The sequence below is a fragment of the Somniosus microcephalus genome, chromosome 18, assembly GCF_052327205.1.
Source record: "Somniosus microcephalus isolate GS21.2 chromosome 18, FLI_Smic_1.0, whole genome shotgun sequence".
NCBI lineage: Eukaryota > Metazoa > Chordata > Chondrichthyes > Squaliformes > Somniosidae > Somniosus > Somniosus microcephalus.
The window spans coordinates 75438512-75459337 of NC_141004.1; the positions used below are offsets into that span (position 1 = coordinate 75438512).

The 20826-nt window shown below is 47.8% G+C and overlaps 1 protein-coding gene across 1 annotated transcript in view; it reads left to right on the forward strand.

Annotated features, from left to right (window-relative positions):
- Positions 1-19670, forward strand: part of dram2b (DNA-damage regulated autophagy modulator 2b) — a 470741-nt gene extending 451071 nt beyond the window's left edge. The window contains exons 7-8 of the mRNA XM_086011690.1: positions 13842-13934; positions 16723-19670. Of these exons, the coding sequence (XP_085867816.1) occupies positions 13842-13934; positions 16723-16833 (204 nt within the window). The 3' untranslated portion in view covers positions 16834-19670. The remainder of the gene's footprint in view (positions 1-13841; positions 13935-16722) is intronic.
- The last annotated feature ends 1156 nt before the right edge of the window (positions 19671-20826 follow it).

Genomic DNA, 20826 nt, shown 5'->3' on the forward strand with positions numbered 1-20826 from the left:
TTACATAATACCCAGTCTAAGATGGCCTGATCTCTGGTTCGTTCCTCGACATATTGTTCCATAAAACCATCCCGTAAACATTCTAGGAATTCCTCCTCCACAGTATTTTTACTAATTTGGTTAGCCCAATCTATATGTAAATTAAAGTCACCCATGATGACTGCTGTGCCCTTACTGCATGCTTCTCTAATTTCCCTTTTAATGCCATCCCCAACCTCCGTATTACTGTTTGGAGGTCTATATACCACTCCCACTAATGTTTTCTGCCCCTTGATATTTCTCAGTTCTACCCATACAGATTCTGCATCATCAGAGTTAATATCCTTCCTTTCAATTGTGTTAATCCCCTCTTTAACCAGCAATGCTACCCCACCTCCCTTTCTTTTTTGCCTATCCTTCCTAAATATTGAATACCCCTGGATGTTGAGTTCCCAGCCTTGGCCACCCTGGAGCCATGTTTCTGTAATCCCAATCAAATCATATTCGTTTACCTCTATTTGCGCAGCTAATTCATCCACCTTGTTCCGAATGCTCCTCGCATTAAGACACAAAGCCTTCAGGCTTGTTTTTTTAACGCTCTCAGACCTATATGAATTATTATTTACTGTGACCATGTTTGATTTAAACTGTTGAGTTCTTTGCCTTCTAATTTTGTTTTTCTCCTTCCTGTCTTTTGCTTTTTTCCTTGTTTCCCTTTCCTCTGTCTCCCTGCTCAGGTTCCCAACCCCCTGCCACTTTAGTTTAAACCCTCCCCAACAGCACTAGCAAACACTCCCCCTAGGACATCGGTCCCGGCCCTGCCCAGGTGCAAACCGTCCCGTTTTTACTGGTCCCACCTCTCCCAGAACCGGTTCCAATGTCCAAGGAATTTGAATCCCTCCCCCTTGCACCATTCCTCTAGCCACGTATTCATTTGAAATATCCTCCTATTTCTACTCTGACTAGCACGTGGCACTGGTAGCAATCCTGAGATTACTACCTTTGAGGCCCTATTTTTTAATTTACCTCCTAACTCCCTATATTCTGCTTTTAGGACCTCATCCCATTTTTTACCTATATCGTTGGTGCCTATGTGTACCACGACAACTGGCTGTTCGCCCTCCCCCTCCAAAATGTTCTGCAGCCGCTCCGAGACGTCCTTGACCCTTGCACCAGGGAGGCAACACACCATCCTGGAGTCTCGATTGCGGCCGCAAAAACGCCTATCTATTCCCCTTACAATTGAGTCCCCTATCGCTATAGCTCTTCCACTCTTTTTCCTCCCAGCCTGTGCAGCAGAGCCACCCATGGTGCCAGGAAGTTGGCTGCTGCTGCCTTCCCCTGATGAGTCATTCTCCCCAACAGTATTCAAAGTGGTATATCTGTTTGAGAGGGGGATGGCCACAGGGGATTCCTGCACTACCTGCCTGCGCCTCTTACTCTGCCTGCTGGTCACCCATTCCCTTCCTGCCTGTACACACTTTACCTGCGGTGTGACCAACTCGCTAAATGTGATATTCACGACGTCCTCAGCATCGCGAATGCTCCAAAATGAATCCATCCGCAGCTCCATTGCCGCAATGCGGGCTGTCAGTAGCTGCAGCTGGACACACTTCCCGCACACATGGTCGTCAGGGACGCAGGAAGCATCCCTGATTTCCCACATAGAGCAGGAGGAGCATACTACGGGGCTGGGCTGTCCTGCCATGACTTACCCTTTAATTAATTAATTAAAATTAAATGAATCCCACCCATTTCACTTCAATTAAATGATATATTCAAAGGCCCTTGCTTAATAGTAGTCCCCGCTACACAACAGCGACCTTAGAAACCACAAAATTTAAGTTTAGAAAAATTTAGAAAGAAAATACTCACCAACCACTTACCTGCTTCTTGGTGACGTCACACTTTGATTACTTTTTGCTTCCCTCTCCCGGAACCTGGATTGGTAAGCTGCCTCTGGTGCTCCCTCGCAGGTCCGCCGCCTCTCCGCTCTCGGGGCTCTGGGCCTCGCTGCCTCGGGGCTGCTCCTTATGTACCGCCGCCTCTGGTGCTCCCTCGCAGGTCCGCCGCCTCCCCGCTCTCAGGGCTCTGGGCCTCGCTGCCTCGGGGCTGCTCCTTAAGTACCTCCGCCGCCTCTGGTGCTCCCTCGCAGGTCCGCCGCCTCTCCGCTCTCGGGGCTCTGGGCCTCGCTGCCTCGGGCTGCTCCTTAAGTGCCTCCGTCGCCTCTGGTGCTCCCTCGCAGGTCCGCCGCCTCTCCGCTCTCGGGGCTCTGGGCCTCGCTGCCTCGGGTTGCTCCTTAAGCACCTCCGCCGCCTCTGGTGCTTCTTCGCAGGTCCGCCGCCTCTCCGCTCTCGGGGGAATCACAAACTGGCTTTCAAGGGGCCCCTGGCCCCCACCTACCCCAGGTGGGCCAAACTTCTGCTGTCGAGTTGGGCACATCGGCCCCGGCTCCGACCTTTCCTGCAATTATTTGCCCACTTCTGCCTGCTGCCAAACCGAGTCAAAACCCGACGCCACAGGTGGCGGCGGTGTGCACTCCTCCATGTCTTCCCTACAGATTGCTTGCCCCTCTTGCTGCCCAACCGAGTTGCTACCCGGCGCCACAGGTGACGTCTGCACAGTTTCAACTTCTACTTCCAGGTCTACCTAGGTTGCACCTGGGCTTACTAGGCATACCATGCCTTTTGCCCTGGACAGAGCGGCCTAAAAATTGAGTTGGCGCCGCGCCAGGGCTTTAGCGCCGGAAATTTAGCGCCGGCGCTAAGTCCCCCTGCGCGCGCCAAAAATTCAGTAGCGCCGCGCCCAGACAGCTGCCGGCGCTACTGGAGGGTGTCAGCGCCTCGCAATGGGCGCTGACTGCCGCATTGCGGCGCTAATCCGCCGCTGCGGCACCCGATGCGGTGCGGCAGGCTGGGGAAGTGCAGGCCTCCTCCTTCCATTAAGGAGGAGCTGCCTGCACCCGACCGCTGGCCGTTGATCTGTGGAGAAAAATGAGCCCGGCACCTCGGAGAAGTGCCGGGCTCGTGGCCCACACGCATCTGTGCCGCGGGGGGGTGTTGGAGGAGTCCGGGGAGGGAGGTGCGGGCAGGCGGCCGCCGGGAAAGCGGCCGGCCGCCGCGCGACCTTAATGCGCCGGCGCTAAGACCCGTAGCGAACTTCTGAAAAATCGTTGGTTGCGGCTACCACGGGCGAGGCGGCCGCAACTCAATTTCGGCGTTCGGGCGCGTTGCCACGGCAACCGGGACGCTGCGCACACCGATGACATCATCGGTGCCGGCGCAGGGCAACCGGCTAACGCCGATGGCAGCGCCCAAGTGAATTTCTCAATCGGCTGTACTTGCGGCGCTAGGCCCTCTAGCGCCTCAAAATGGGCGCTAACCCCACTCAATTTCTAGGCCAGCAAGTTTTAAACTTTCTATCTGCTTTTGACAGGGGCCGTGATCTCCCACTTCAAACTCCCTTGTGCTTGCTACTTGATAAGCTGCCTTTATATTTCTGTACAGCTCCTCCTGTTCCCTTAACTGTCTGGTTAGGCGAGCGTTCTCCTATTTCAGTACTAGCTCATTTCCTTTTGCCTCGGTGACTTGACACCGAAAATATTCCTGTTTGTTCCTATGTTTCTCTACTATCTGTAGTTTTTCCTGATTTTGGGTGTTTAATTCCTCCAATAATCGTTCCCCTGCTAGAGCCCTTGCTTGAGACAGTTTGGCTGCCTCCTGCAGCTCTTCTGTTAACATTTTAATGTGCTGATCAAAATGCTGAATCTGTCATAGGGCGCAGACCAACCAGATGGCCTTCTCCACCTACTTCTTATGATCCTTGCTCTCAGTCCATTTGGCTGCAGCGTCCATGGGATGCCCAGCACGCAACTGACTGGCCACCCATTTCTTGGTGATATTCACCTTCTCAAAAACGTAAGAGGAAATCCTCTCTTCCATCTTCGTTCTTTCATCAAACATAGGGGCTATTGCATTACATCCCTTTTGCCAAAGTCCTGCCGCGGTCGCCATGCTGTAAGGGGTGGTGTGTGGTTTGTTTGTCAGCTTCCCCTCTGACTCCTTTGAGCGGTTCGAATCACTCCCACTCCCTTTTGTTCTAGACTTTGGACTTATTTGGGGGTTGTAATAAACTTGCAACAGACACCTGGGTTGGTCAAAAGAATTCAGATCTTTATTTTGAGACAGGAAAATATACAATACAATAAAAACTTATACTCTAAAAGGGTGGGGAACACGCAGAATAAGCGAGGGAGAATTACAATATACAAAATCCCTTACCCTCCCAACCCCACTACACTAGCTAGGCTGGAATCCAGAGGACCAGGAAATGCTCACCAAAACGACTTTCTTGACAGACTGTAGAGGTTCGCGATTTTGGGATTCTCCTTAGTTATGGCGGTTGGGGCCTGCCGTACCCCGGACGTGGTAGAAGACTGCATCTGCATTGGGTCTTCAGTTTGGGTTGGTCCGCTAATGCGTTTAGTCGTGCTGTTGGATGTATCAGGTGAGTACCTGATTTTCTTTGGTTAGGGCTAGTTTTAGGGTCTTTTGAGTCCAAATCTTACCATGGGGTAAGTCAGACTAGCCTGTAGAGTGGAAACAAGTCTCTGGTTCATGAATTTTTCGGCGGTTGATTTCTTGTTGGTCGCGGTGGCCCAATATTACCTGGTTGGTGGTAATATTGGTGGTTGCTGGTTTCTGTAGGCCTCTGGTTGCCGCGATCTCCATTTCTTCTTTCTTCCTTCAAGCCTCCGGTGATGATCTCTCTCTCTCGAACTGGCTGGTTGAACTCGAACCAACTTCTGAGCTGACTGTTGAACTGAAAAGGCAGGCCTCAATTATACTGGTTTGAGGCCTGGCTTATCTGACCGCCAAATCTCGGGTTTTCTTTGTTAAATTTGGTGGGCTCGTTATTTTTAATAGGCTTTAAAACTTTAACGAGCCTTGGGGATGGCCCATCTAAACTTAACGAGTTTCTGGGATGGTCCATCTAACTCTTAATCGGATTTTAACTGGTTTTGGGATTGCCTTGAAACTAGTTTATAAATGCAAAACGTTTGTCAATCTCTTTGATTGGTTTTGGACTGTGGTTTGATTGTTGTATCCTGTAAGGCTATGTTCTTTCCTTTGTGTTGCTGGGGACATGTCCTGTTTTTATTCATGTATTTGGCTCTGCAAATTCTGGCGGGAACAGGTTTTATTGTCTTTATGTAAAAGGCTGAGGTGGCCGAGGACATTCTTAGACTGTCCAATATCCAAACTTGGGGGCCCACCCCACCTCCCCTGTGTAACAGCCTTTTACAAGCCTGAACATGTCTTTTAAACCAGCCAAATCTTCCTAGGATTTTTATTCTAAATCCCTTTGGCCCAATAATTCCTTAAAAACAGTCCAAAATCTCTTCCTTCCTTACATTTAGGGAAAATGTGTAATTTAACTCTTTGAATTCTTCTGCTAGGCCCAACCATACAATTTATCCTTTTTACAGATTTCTTCTGTGATGTTCCAAAATCGTTTTAAATAAGGTTTTCCTTCTGTTCTGGGGTTTTGCAGAAATTTTTGAACCTTACAGTAGTCACTGTTGTAATGAAGGAAACGCGGCAACCAATTTACACACAGCAAGATCCCACAAACAACAATGTGAGAATGACCAGATAATCTGTTTTTGTTATGTTGGTTGAGGGATAAATATTGGCCAGGACACCGGGGATAACTCCCTGCTCCTCTTCAAAATAATGCCATGGGATCATTTACGTCCACCTGAGAGGACAGACGAGGCCTCGGTTTAACGCCTCATCCGAAAGACGGCACCTCTGACAGTGCAGCGCTCCCTCAGCACTGTACTGGAGAGCCAGCCTGGATTCTGAGCTCAAGTCTCTGGAGTGAGACTTGAACCCACGACCTTCTGACTCAGAGGCGAGAGAGAGAGAGAGTGCTGCCCACTGAGCACAAAGCTACCCTGATTTCTATAAGTTGGTACTAAATTGCCAGGAGGAGCCATGTGTTAAAGAGTGGAAAATTCCCACAGGTTCCAGAATAAAGTGATGCTTCACACTCCAACTATCCCCTGTGCCTAACCTGGGAGCGCTTGATACTGGTATTGAGTGCTAATATCAGAATGTTCCAGCCTTAGAGTTGGGATCCATCACTTTGGGCAGAACGATCTATCGCAAAGTATAAATGTTAATTGGCTACTTTGCTTTTTCCTATTTACGCTGGACGGTATGTATTGTCCAGGCAGTCTGGTGGGCTCCTTTCTGGGGATAGCCCCAGAGAACAGGTGGATCCTCTTTATTACTTTCCCCTTACTCTCCTCTGCTGTTTTAAGAGGGTTAATAATGAGCGATGCTGATGTTCTTCAAGTGTCAGCTGTGGCTCACTGGGCAGCACTCTCTAGGTGGGAGGGGCTAGGAGTGAGCCAGCTGTGACTGGTTGCCTAATTGCAGCTGGGTGTTGGAGGAAGTTTTGTAAAAAGTTGGTGGAGGGTTTTGGGGTGTTGTTTTCAGGTTTTAGGGCCTTTTTGGCCCACAAAAAACAGCCAGATAGCTGCTGAGGGGTCCGGAGTGCCGGGCCCCTCAGAGGACAATATTCCCGAGAGGAATTTTATTAGGGAAGAAACTGTGGTGGGAAGGGGAAAAAAAGGCCCAAGGATTTGGGCCGGGACCTCAGGAGGTTTGGTAAAGAAAATACGGTGGTGGTGCAATGTGAAGATAAGAAGATTCGAGCCTGGGATATAATCCAGGCGGTTCATGAGGACTGTGGTGAGGGAAGCTGTTTTGCCTGCCGACCAAAACCAAACGTGGGATTTGAGGTGATGGTCAGTGGCCGTGAGGAGGTGGAAAAACTGCTGCTCAGTCTGAAAGTTGGGGAGAAATTTTTGGAGGTGACTCTGCTATATTCAGAGGAGGTGGTGGTTTCATTTTTGAACTTGCCTGTGTACATCGAGGACGAAGTGCTGAGCCAAAAGTTGGAGTCGTGGGACATTAAAATCTGTTCCAAAATAAAGAGGAGGTATTATCCGGGAGCACGGGTAGCAGACGGAACCCGGTATGTAAAGGTGCGGTTCCCAGAGGGGGTGAGGTCTTTGCCTTACAGTATGAAGTTCGAGACACTGGAAGGAGTACAATACTTACGTGTGCTGCACGATAACCAAGTAAAGGTGTGTTACTATTGTGTGGGACATGGCCATCTCGTGAGAAACTGTCCTGATTTGTATTGTTACAATTGCGGTGAGTCGGGACATATCGCGCAGAGCTGCAAGGCGGAGAGCTGTGGGGTGTGTCGTAAAGGCCCCGCCCGCTGTGAGTGTGTGGCAGAAGGGAGCGAAATGAGTGATGAGGAGCAGGAGAGGAGTGTGGAACGGCCGGAGGTGCGTTGCAGTCGGAGGACACAGTCTGTAAAATGAAGGAAAAAGGAGCACAGGAAGAGGCAGAGGTTGGCGGAGCGGAGATCGAGATGGAGATGGCGGAAAACACGGCGAGTGCTATGGAGGGGAACAAAGACAGCAGCGGGCAGTGAGGGTCGAGTGCAGACTTGAGCCTTAGTGCGGTTCGGCTCCCCCTGGGGAGTCTGGTGTCTGCGGGGGGAGAGGAGGCAGGAGCGGGGTGTGTGGTGGAAGTGAGTGCTCCGGGGAAAGGCGGGGAGTCAGATATTTTGGTGAGCGGGAGGGGGCAGGGCGGGGAGAGGGTGCAAGAGGCAGGAGCCTTAAAGGGACAGCAGAATGGGATCGGCGAGATAGAGATGTCAGAAGGGAACAATTTAGGTGCGCCATTGTCCCATGGAGTGAGGGAACAAGGTGAAAGGGTCAGAGGTGGAGACGTGGTCGAAGGGAGCGGCACAGTGGGAGAAACTGCGATAGCAGGAAGACTCTCTATGGGAGATGAAGTATCTGACGGGGAGCAGGATTATGTATCGGACGGGGAGCAGGCACAGGGGGTTGCAGAAGAGCTTGAGTGTGAGGAATTAGAGGGGGACAGAGACATGGAAGTCGGGGGTGGGGTGGCATCATGTGGAAAGGGAAAGGTTAGTGAGGGGCAGAAGGAGGGAGAAAGGGCAGCCCCTGGGCCCAAAGGTAAGGCAAGGAAGAGGCTGAAACAGCAGGGAGGGGTCAAACAGGAGGGGAAAAAGAGCCGGAGGCTGCAGGAAAAAGCAACAGCTGCCCGAAAAGTTGAGAAGGAGCATGAGAGGAGGGAAGAGCCAGAGATTAAATGATGGGGAGATTATTGGGCATACTTCCCTTCTTTGGAGCCATGATTACATTGGTCTCGATCAATGTGAACGGACTGAGGGTTGAGAAGAAATTGCAGCAGTTGTTGCAGGGTTTTAAAGGCACGGACTTGTTGTGTCTGCAAGAAACCTTTTGGGATGAGGATATTCTAGAAAGAGTTCAGAAGGTTTGGAAGGGAGAGGTGTTTGCAAGTTGTGCCAACAATAACCGTAGAGGGGTGGCTGTTTTGGTGAGTCCGTCCATAGAAGAGAACGTTGCCTTGGTGGACAAGGACACTGAGGGGACATTTTTACAGCTAAGGGTAAAATTGGAGGGATTTAATTGTGATCTTTTTAATATCTATGCACCGAACGACCATTGCAAGCGTCGCGAGTTTTTTCGGGGGTTATTCACTGAAGTGGCAGAGGTGGAAAATCCTTGTATAGTGGGGGATTTTAATGTATTTTTATCTTGGATGGACATTTCAGCCCAGATGACCTTTAAAGAGGATAACTCCAGAGGGATGATTATAAAAATGATGGCAAATTTAAATTTGAGAGACTTATGGAGGGACCGGAACCCCATAAAAAGGGAGTTCTCCAGAGCAGGTTGGGTGGGTGATGTTTTAAAACAGAGCCGAATAGATTTTGTGTTAATGCGGGAAGGGTTAAGTTCTGAGGTGATGGAGGTTTATTATAAAAAAGTATTTTTTAGTGATCACTCGGAATTGGTTCCTAGAATTAGGAACAGCAGAGTTAAGATCGGTTCAGGGGTGTGGATTTTAAACAATCAATACCTGAAAGAAATTGCTTATAAAGAAGGGATTATAAATATAATAAAGAATGCTCAGAAGGAACTTTTGTTCTTGAAAGAAAGAAGAGTTTGGTGGGACAATTTCAAATATGAGGTAAAAGTTTTTTCGGTACGTTATGGGAAAAAGAGGGCGGCAGCTAACCGGCATCGAGAAGAGAATATAAATAAAAGGTTTACGGATGTCTGTAAAGCAGTTGACAGAGGGGATAAGGGAGCTGAGACTAAGTTCCGGGTGCTAAAGGAAGAGTGGGAATTATTGCAAGCTGAAAAATGCAAGGGGGCCATTCTCCATGCAAAGGCTAGAGATGCATTGGAGGGCGAAAGATGCACTAGATATTTTCTAGAGCAAGAGAAGCTGCGACAGAGATTATCGTTAATTGAGGAGTTGAAGGTTGGGGAGAAGACCATTCATGAAAGTGAGGAGATTTTGGAGGCAGCTAGCAGCTTTTATCAAGAGCTATATACAAAAGAAGACATTTCCAATTTGGAGATGGAGAAGGTTACTGCTTTTATTGAAAAGGGTTTAAAGGAGGATGAGAGAAGCATGTGTGATAAAGAAGTAGGATTAGCGGAAATAAAAATAGCAATAAGTGGAATGAAGGGGGGGAAAAGCCCAGGGTCCGATGGACTAAGTGCAGAATTTTATAAGGAATTTTTCGAGATTTTAAGTCCATTGCTCTTAGAAGTTTTTACGGAAATTAAAATTGAGGGAAGCCTGGCCCCATCTATGAGGAGAGGTATCATAAGCTTAGCTTATATAAAAATAAAGGGGATAGACGGGATCTGAAGAATTGGAGGCCCATCACACTATTAAATGTGGATTATAAGATCTTGGCGAGGGTTATGTTACCGGAGATAGTTTTGCCCTCTCAGTCCTATGGAGTCATAGGCCGGGACATTGCAGACTCTGTGGTCTCAATCCGAGATGCGATCGAGTTCATGGAAAAGAGTGGGAGGGAGGCTTATGTATTAAAGATAGATCAAGAGAAAGCCTTTGATAGGGTCTCTCATGAGTTTTTATTGAAGGTTTTGGAAGCATTTGGTTTGAAGGAAAATTTCATTCAGTGGATAAGGATTTTTTATTCAAACATATTTAGCTGTGTTAAATGTAATGGTTTTTTATCTAAGTATTTTCCGATACAGAGATCAGTGAGACAGGGTTGTCCCCTGTCCCCACTGCTGTACACATTGGTAGCAGAACCATTAGGTTACATGATGCGAAAGAAACAAGGTGTAGTTGGGATTGTGGTCCCCAGTTCTGGGCTGGTGTCGGTGATACACCAATATGCAGATGACACAACCTTAACATTGAGAAATGGGGAGTCAGTGAGGAAAGCTATGGAGGTAGTGGAGGAATATTGTAGAGCTTCAGGTGCCAGAGTGAATTATAGTAAGTCCCAATGCCTGATTGTAGGGAGGGGTAGGGGGGAATGGTTGGGGGAATGTCCCTTTAAGGTGGTGGAGGTTTTGGAAGTTCTGGGGGTGCATATGGGGTGCAAGAAAGACAGGGGAGAAGTGGATCGATTAAATTGGGAACCGAAGGTTATGAAAATTAAAAAGATTTTGGGAAGATGGGAAAGAAGGTGGTTGAAAGTGCAAGGAAGAGCGACAGTGGTGTCTGCCCTCCTGCTATCTAAGCTATGGTACTTATTGACGGTGGAGGATATTCCTGAGTGGGCAGAAAAGTCCATCCGAGAGGCTTGTGTGAGGTTTTTATGGGAAGGGAAACCAGCCTTGGTGGCTTACAATACCATCATTGGACGGAGAAATCAGGGAGGACTCAACTTCCCAGATATTGATTTGAAGAAAAAATCCTTTAGAATCAAATGGGTGAAGAGATTTCTTCAGAAGTCAAATTCAAGTTTTTGGAAGAGTTGTTTTGAGCATTTTTTAAAATGAAGTGGGATAGGAGGGCAGGGGATATTGTATATGGAATACAATAATATGTTTTTGAAATCGATTAAGCTTCTCCCTAGGTTTTATAAGGGGGTTGTAGAGACTTGGGCCCAATTTTTAAAAAGTGTGCAGTTTATGCTCAAGGGGGCTGAGGAATTTTTAGAACAGCCCTTATTTTTGAACAGGTGGGTCAACATCGAAGGAGAGGTTTTATTTAATCAAGCTTTTATAAAAGCTGGGATTATATCTGTGAAAGATGTATTATACGACGTGATTCCAGGTTGGTTGCCGGAAGCGATAGTGAGGAACATGGTGTGGGAGGAGGATCAGGAGGTAGAAGGAAAAGCAATAGGAATCATGTATGAGAAGATTGTGAGGGCAATGCCACAGGATTGGATGGAAGAAATAAATGCAGAAATCTCCAAAGGAAGTAAAATGCGTCCTGCTTTTCCAAGCTTTGTACTGGAGAAAGGGGGAGAGTTAGTCCAATTTGACAACTGTAATACTCGAGATTTCTATGAGGTATTCAGAGAATGGAGATTCAAGACACCTGCTGGTCAGGAGTTTTGGCAGAGTATATACCCACAGCTGGACTTCAACAGGATTTGGAAGGGAGTGTGGGCGAATTTTAAATGCCCAGAATGGATTGAACTGGATTTCAAATTGGCTCATAACCGGATTTTTACCATGACGGTCTTGTGCAAGATTGGACGAGTGGAGGCGGCAACTTGCCCAATGTGTGGGACACAGGATGAGACTCTGTCCCATTTACTGGTGTTATGTCCGCAGTTAAATGACTTTAAGTACTATGTTCGACAGTTGTGTGAAGCTTTTTTGCTGGGTGGGGACCGAAGAGTGAGAATGGGAATTCCGTGGGACTCAATTTTGAGATGGAGATTGCAGGAGAGTCTGCCCGAGTCTAGCGGAGCGGCAAATAATTTAATGTTCAGTTCGACTAGATTCGTGATTGTGCAAAGAAGGAATGCTCTGTTTTTTAAGGGGAGGAGAATCAATCTAAAAGAGTATTTTAAATATAAGCTAAAAGACCATTATAAGGCTCTGTGGATGTTTTATTCAGAAAGGAATTTAAGGACAGTATTTTACAACCAATTTTTAAAGTACAATCGATTAATATATGTTACAGGTGACAAATTAAACTTCAGGTTTTGATGTTAAAATGTGGTGGTGGAATGGCTGTGCAGGGCGGTGGAATTGATTTGTATCATACAATGTAATGATCAAGATGTTGTAAATGTTCTTAATGTTCAATAAAGTATAATAAAAAATAAAAAAATAAAAAAAGTGGGCAGCACTCTCTCGCCTCTGAGTCAGAAGGTCGTGGGTTCAAGTCTCACTTCAGAAACTTGAGCTCATAATCCAGGCTGGCTCTCCAGTGCAGTGCTGAGGGAGTGCTGCACTGTCGGAGGCGCCGTCTTAAATCATAAAAGATCCCATGGCATGATTTTGAAGAAGAACAGTGACCTGGCCAATATTTATCCCTCAACCAACATCACTAAAACAGATTATCTGGCCATTATGTCATTGCTGTTTGGGGGATCTTGCTGTGTGTAAATTGGTTGCCGCGTTTCCTTCATTAAGACAGTGACTACACTCCAAAAAGTACTTCATTGTCTGTGAAATGCTTTGGGACATCCTGTATAAAAGCAAATCTTTCCTGGCCAACAATGAACAGCCTGTCCCTGTTCAACCGCCACCTTCCTTTAACTGCTGATAGTCATTCTCAACCTCCTGAAACTCAAACCATTTATCGAACTCATGGTCGATCATGGTCACCTTGTTTACCGTCCTATGGAGAGCAGCTCGACCTAGCGCCTGAGTGCTTACTTTTCCTAAAGCCTCAGCTCAGAAGAAATACAGGGCAGTCTTTGCAGCCGCTTACTGTTCTATCCACAGCTACAAAGCCAGCTCCAACCCAGTTTATAAAACCTACCTGTGGGAGAGCTCCAGGTTTGGGTGTCCAGGTTTAGGGAACGTGATAAGAAGAGCTTGGAAGGACAGATCATTCGACTCCCACCCAACGTTCCCCATTATCTGAGGCTGACATGCCCTCCACAAACACAGCTTCTGTCCTCTTCCCACGCCAGGTGAGGACAGAAATTGACTTCCTGTGATGGCTCCCATGGTTCAATATCCTGCCAACGCTCACTCTACTGATTCAAATGTGAATAGCTACCTGGGCAAAGTATTGGAGGCCACCTGACCCTGGATTCTACCCCAGAATAGGGTAAATGTTATGGGTGAGTACGGCTGCACGGGGCAACCCCTCCCCCCACACATGTGAGCCCATATCGGGAATCATGACAGGATTTCATGGTAAGTGCTCTGCGGTGCTGGGGGCCACGCAGGAACCGCACAGGGGCAAGGTCTCATAACATACCCTAATAGTTATCAGCATCAGGAGAGAGGATGGAGGGGCAAAAGGAATGGAGATGAAGAGTAATCAGGAACAGAGCCTGGAAAACCAGGGACAGGACCAAAAAAAACAGGAACAGAACCAGAAAACTAGGAACAGAGTCCAGGAAGCAAGGAGCAGGGCCCCGGAGACCAGGAATAGAGCCTTGAAAATAGGCCATTCAGCCCCTCGAGCCAGTTACATAGGAACAGGAGGAGGCCGTTCAGGATGTGTCTGGTCACGATGCTCCAACTATTGTGAGTATGGGCAGGCTTGATGGACCAGCTGGTCTTTTCCTACCTATCTATTTGTATGTTTGTACATCGAATGCGATGCCACTATCCCCACTGGGAGTGTGTGACTGGGGATTCTCAATGTATTTTCAAATTGCCAAGTACAAATGACAGAGCTGGAGGCCAGACTGTGCTGGCCCGTGTGGATTTAATGCAGTGGACAGTGAGTCTGGACTGAGACTGGATGTATTCCGGGTTAGATGTATTGATGCTAACTGTTGGCCTCCTGTTTTTTTGTCAGGGTTACACGTTACACATGGTCAGTACGGTCTCTGAATGGTCCCTCGCCTTCTCCTTCCTCAGTTTCTTCCTGACTTACATCCGGGATTTTCAGGTGAGTCTCGCCGAACGAGGTTTAAATTGGTACTGAAGTACCTTGGCGGAGCTCAAAGGAACTCGTGCCCTGAAACCCCGGTTGGTCTTTGATGGTCTCACCAATATGGCCACTAGCTCTACTTTGATAGTCTCAGAAACAAGTGAGGAAGAGGTTTGTGTGTCAGAGCAGCTCCAGACTGTACCTGGGAGAGTTCACAAGGGCAGTGGAAAAGGTCTGGGCTGAGCTGAGCCAGAACCGCTTTGGCCTGGCACAGCCCATGAACAATCCTCCGGATGGCCCAAGGTATTAGCCGGGATACTTGTTGTTATAGCTCCTTGGTATTCCACATTCCGACTAGGAATTTCACTTGTTCTTCCCGATATTACAGCACATTCCCGCTGGATGTTCCACAGCGTCCCTCTCAGCCTATATATTTTTGGAAACTATATTAAAAATCTTATGGCTGCCTGCAAAACCTGTTGTGACACTTGTGTCAACTTTTTCCCATTATAAATTCCTATGTCCACACTGAGAACACCCTATGTAAACTTGTCGCACTGTAATTACACCCTCCTGCTAGTGGCAGTGCTGTCGTGCCTCAGTTTGCTGTCTCCCAGCTCCTCAACCTGTATTGTGCAGAACTCTTGTGGTCCAATCAAGTCTACTCCTCTGCTTCCCAAATTGCCGTAAGTTTTGCTATTTAATCATAAATCCTCGTGTTCAAATCCCTCCATGGCCTCACTCCTCCTTAACTCTGTAATCTGCTCCAGCCCTACAACCCTCCGAGATCTCTGCGTTCCTCCAATTCGGGCCTCTTGTGCATCCCCCACTTCCTTTGCTCCACCATTGGTCCTAGGCTGCCTAGGCCCTAAGCTGTGGAGTTCCCTCCTTAAACCTCTCTTGTCTCTCTACCGCTCCCTCCTCCTTTAAGACCCTTCTGAAGACTTACCTCTTTGACCAAGTTTGTGGTCACCTGCCCTAATGTCTCCTTCTTTTGGCTCGATGTCAAATTTTGTCTGATAACATTCCTGTGAAGTGCCTTGTGATGTTTTACTACATTAAAGGTGCTGTATAAATGCAAATCGTTATATAATTTTAAGGACAGAAGGTAGTACTTTAAAATGGAGATTAATCTTGCCCAACTCACTCCCATTAACGTTACAATGAGGTTGGGCACTGAGTGTCACAGTTAGGCAGTGTGCTGCATCTTTAAGGGGTGAGTGGCTCTGGTGTTATGTCAGTAATCACATTGATGCAGGTTGGGTTGTGCTGTGTGACCCTGGTCACAGAGTCTCACCACTAGCAGTGGAGAGTCTGTGTCTATCTGACCTGGGACCGGTTCACCAGCAAATAAACAACAGTGAACGCAGGCCCAGGCTGTGCTTGGGAGTGGTCACATAAACAGTGCAAAGGGACCCGTGCTGACTCGGGCCAGGATCATTCTGGTGAAGCACAGCCCAACAACACCCGAGCTGACCCTGCTTCACATTTCATGGACTTCTTGACTCCCTTTTATCAGTTTTAAATACTTACATTACACTAATAGTCAGTGGGCCGCACTCTCGCCTCTGAGTCAGTAGGTTGTGGGTTCAAGTCCCACTCCAGAGACTTGAAGCAATAATCCAGGTCAATACTTCCAGTGCAGTGCTGAGGGAGTGCTGCACTGTCAGAGGTGCCGTCTTTCAGATGAGACGTTAAACCGAGGCCTCCGTCTGCCTTCTCAGGTGGATGTAAAAGATCCCCTGGCACTATTCGAAGAAGAGCAGGGGAGTTCTCCCCGGTGTCCTGGCCAATATTTATCCCTCAACCAACATCACTAAAAAAATGATTATCTGGTTATTATCACATTGCTGTTTGTGGGATCTTGCTGTGCGCAATATTGCTGCCGCGTTTCCTACATTACCACAGTGAGTACACGTCAAAAAGTACTTAATTGGCTGTAAAACGCTTTGGGACGTCTTGAAGTTGTGAAAGGCGCTATAGAAATGCAAGTCTTTCTTTCCTTTACATTTATAGAGCGACTGATCTTCCCCAAGTGATCCATACAGTAAGTTCCTTCTTGAAAGGCAATCACTTACGTGAGCAAAGGAGACAGTCGCTCTGTGCCAGGAACATCCCACAACCTGCAATGAAGGGAATTTTGATAGAGTAAATAAGGAGAAACTGCGGCAGGAGGGTTGGGAACCAGGACACAGATTTAAGATAATTGGCAAAAGAACGAGAGGAGAGATGAGGAAATGTTTTTTGAGCGAGTTGTTGTGATCTGGAATCCACTGCCTGAAAGGGCGGTGGAAGCAGATTCAATAGTAACCATCAAAAGTGAATTGGAGAAATATTTCAAGGGGAAACATTTGCTGGGCTCTGGGGAACGAGCAGGGGGAGTGGGATTAATTGGATCGCTCTTTCAAAGAGCCGGCACAGGCACGATGGGCCGAATGGCCTCTTTCTGTGCTGTTAAATTCTGATTCTATTCTATGAATGGCTCGTTAATCTGATTTTTTAGTGAGGTTGGTTGAGGGATAAATATTGGCCAGGACACCGAGGAGAACGCTCCTCTTGAAATGGTGGCGTGGGATCTTTAACACCCACCTGAGAGGGGAGACAGGACCTTGGTTTAATGTCTCACCCAAACATTCCTATAGTGTCAGTCCAGGAAGAAGCTCACGTTTGAAGAAAGGGATAACAAGAGGCAGCGATGGTAATGGGTTAAAAAATAAACATTCTGACTGAATGATTTGCGTGTTGTCATGGATATGCCCTTTAATCCTCCGTCTCGTTCTCTCTCTCTCTCTCTCACCTTGAACAGAAGATAACCTTGCACGCAGAGGTGGATTTGCACAATGAGACTCTGTACGACAAACTCCAGGGGCACACGTACAGCGGGGAGCACAGTCCACTCCTGGCAGGGAACCTGTGAACACAGTGCCAGCCCCCTCTCCGAGACAACCGGCCTTCCTCCAAATCAGCCCAAAGTGCCCAGCCCCCGCCTCTCAACGGCTGGGCTGTTTTAAAAAAATTTTAACCCATTTTTATGTCACAAGTGGACTTATTCTATGAATGGATCCTTCTAATTTTATAGGATATTAATAAGAGACAATTTACAGTTTAATTATGAACTAAATGTAATAATTATTAGGCTGCTGATGTTTCTAACACCGTCCTTGGAGAGTCCTCTACCACCTGCGGTGACCAGCGGTCTTCAGGTGACTAGGTCGCAGCCCATGATGCTTTGCAGCAGAGGAGACTACTGTTGGGTCAAACACAGGGGCCTCACCAACCCTGATTGGCCAGGATTAAAGACCAAGAGCAAAGGACCGCTCAGAAAAATTGTAGGGTTTAAGGGGACATGGGTCAGTAATTCTACAGAGAGAGACGCTTGGAGAAACCTGCAGGGAGAATCTGCCTGGTGACAGGTCTGGAATGGGGACTCTCATCAGCTTGCGTACCCTGAAGTCTGGTGCGTCGGACGCTGGCTTTGAGTGTGTGACGGTTGCTTGATACCCTGTGAATTGACAGGGTGAAGGAGGAACAGAATTTATCAACACAGATCCTAAAGTGGCCTCCTCACACTCGCCTGGATTGAGACCAGCAGCTCAGGCCTTCCCAGTTACCATGGCGACACAGTCCAACCCTTCAATGCGTGAATCCAGGATGAATACTGTCAGCCCGATATTCTAATAGTCCGAGTTTAATTATTGCCATTATGCATTACAAATTAATTTTCTAAGTGAGAGGGGGACCCCTGGGACTTGGGATCAAATCCAACCCATGATGGGATGAAATTCTTCTCTCCTGCTGACTCTATGAAATGAGTTAAGCCTCAGGCTCAACCCATGGATCCACAGCACAAAATGTTTCTCACTTGGCGCCAAATTGTTTGTCTCACCAGGAGAGGGCTTGGGCTAGATAGTGTGGGACAATGGTCCTGAGGTAAGGGGTAGAGTGCATATATGGGGTTGTATAGAGGGAGCTTTACTCTGTATCTAACCCGTGCTGTACCTGCCCTGGGAGTGTTTGATGGGACAGTGTAGAGGGAGCTTTACTCTGTATCTAACCCGTGCTGTACCTGCCCTGGGAGTGTTTGATGGGACAATGTAGAGGGAACTTTACTCTGTATCTAACCCGTGCTGTACCTGCCCTGGGAGTGTTTGATGGGACAGTGTAGAGGGAACTTTACTCTGTATCTAACCCGTGCTGTACCTGCCCTGGGAGTGTTTGATGGGACAGTGTAGAGGGAGCTTTACTCTGTATCTAACCCGTGCTGTACCTGCCCTGGGAGTGTTTGATGGGACAGTGTAGAGGGAGCTTTACTCTGTATCTAACCCGTGCTGTACCTGCCCCTGGGAGTGTTTGATGGGACAGTGTAGAGGGAGCTTTACTCTGTATCTAACCCGCGCTGTAACTGCCCTGGGAGTGTTTGATGGGACAGTGTAGAGGGAGCTTTACTCTGTATCTAACCTGTGCTGTACCTGCCCTGAGATTGTTTGATGGGACAGTGTAGAGGGAGCTTTACTCTGTATCTAACCCCGTGCTGTACCTGCCCTGGTAGTGTTTGATGAGACAGTGTAGAGGGAGCTTTACTCTGTATCTAACCCGTGCGGTACCTGCCCTGGGAGTGTTTGATGGGACAGTGTAGAGTGAGCTTTACTCTGTATCTAACCCGTGCTGTACCTGCCCTGGGAGTGTTTGATGGGACAGTGTAGAGGGAGCTTTACTCTGTATCTAACCCATGCTGTACCTGCCCTGGGAGTGTTTGATGGGACAGTGTAGAGGGAGCTTTACTCTGTATCTAACCCGTGCTGTACCTGCCCTGGGAGTGTTTGATGGGGTAGTGTAGAGGGAGCTTTACTCTGTATCTAACCCGTGCTGTACCTGCCATGGGAGTATTTGATGGGACAGTGTAGAGGGAGTTTTACTCTGTATCTAACCCATGCTCTACCTGCCCTGGGAGTGTTTGATGGGGACAGTGTAGAGGGAGCTTTACTCTGTATCTAACCTGTGCTGCACCTGCCCTGGGAGTATTTGATGGGGACAGTGTAGAGGGAGCTTTACTCTGTATCTAACCCGTGCTGTACCTGCCCTGGGAGTATTTGATGGGACAGTGTAGAGGGAGCTTTACTCTGTATCTATCCCTTGCTGTACCTGCCCTGGGAGTGTTTGATGGGACAGTGTAGAGGGAGCTTTACTCTGTATCTAACCCGTGTTGGTGTGAGGCCTGTGAGAATAGGGTGAGTAGGGCACAAGGGAGTTTAAATCGTGACTATAGTTGTAAATGGTCAAAACAGAACGAGCTGAGGAAAAGGTCAAAGGTTTCTGTCTGCAAATGGCCCCTTCACTACTGACAACAAAGCCTCTGAAGGCGGAATGTGGGGGAACGCGTCAGACGCTGGGACCTGCTCACTAGACTCAGACAGTGATATGGCTATGGGTTAGGGGGTAAGTAATGCAAGCACACTGCAAACTTTGGCCTTATCCCTATACCGCATCAAGCTGTCTCTGCGGCTGTGTTAGGTGTTGGTTGGAACCTGAGCAGGCATTCTAGCAGACACAAGATTGATGGGCTGTTACTGGAAAACAAGCTTTTGTTGGGAAATAGCCAATATTGAGAATATGCAAACCGTGACCTGCCAGTGTGTCAGGGAACATGCTGCAACCCAAGCTGCCTGCTCCATACAACACAGACACCAGGCTAGACAGAGCTCCGTTAGAGAACTGCTCGACATACAGTCCTGCATAGGACTAGAACCAGCACCTCACCTTAAACATACATTCACTGTCAACAGGAACCGCACCTCTCAATCTCTCTCACACTCACTCTCATTCTCTCTCACACTCACTCTCAATCTCTCTCACACTCACTCTCAACCTCTCACACTCACTCTCAACCTCTCACACTCACTCTCACTCTCTCTCACACTCACTCACGATCTCTCTCACACTCACTCTCAGTCTCTCTCACGCTCACTCTCAATCTCTCTCACACTCACTCTCAATCTCTCTCACACTCACTCTCAACCTCTCTCACACTCACTCTCAGTCTCTCTCACACTCACTCTCAATCTCTCTCACACTCACTCAGCCTCTCTCACACTCACTCTCAATCTCTCTCACACTCACTCTCAATCTCTCTCACACTCACTCTCAATCTCTCTCACTCACTCAACCTCTCTCACACTCACTCTCAATCTCTCTCACACTCACTCAATCTCTCTCACACTCACTCAACCTCTCTCACACTCACTCTCAATCTCTCTCACACTCACTCAATCTCTCTAACACACAATCTCTCTCACACTCACCCTCAATCTCACACTCACTCTCAATCTCTCTCACACTCACTCTCAACCTCTCTCACACTCACTCTCAGTCTCTCTCACACTCACTTTCAATCTCTCTCACTCACTCTCAACCTCTCTCACACTCACTCAACCTCTCTCACACTCACTCTCAATCTCTCTCACACGCACTCTCAATCTCTCTCACACTCACTCAATCTCTCTCACACTCACTCAACCTCTCTCACACTCACTCTCAATCTCTCTCACACTCACTCAATCTCTCTAACACACAATCTCTCTCATACTCACTCTCAATCTCTCTCACACTCACTCTCAATCTCTCTCACACTCACTCAATCTCTAACAGTCAATCTCTCTCACACTCATTCTCAATCTCTCTCACACTCACTCTCAATCTCTCTCACACTCACTCTCAATCTCTCTCACACTCATTCTCAATCTCTCTCACACTCACTCAATCTCTCTAACACAATCTCTCTCATACTCACTCTCAATCTCTCTCACACTCACTCTCAATCTCTCTCACACTCACTCAATCTCTCTAACAGTCAATCTCTCTCACACTCACTCTCAATCTCTCACACTCACTCTCAATCTCTCTCACACTCACT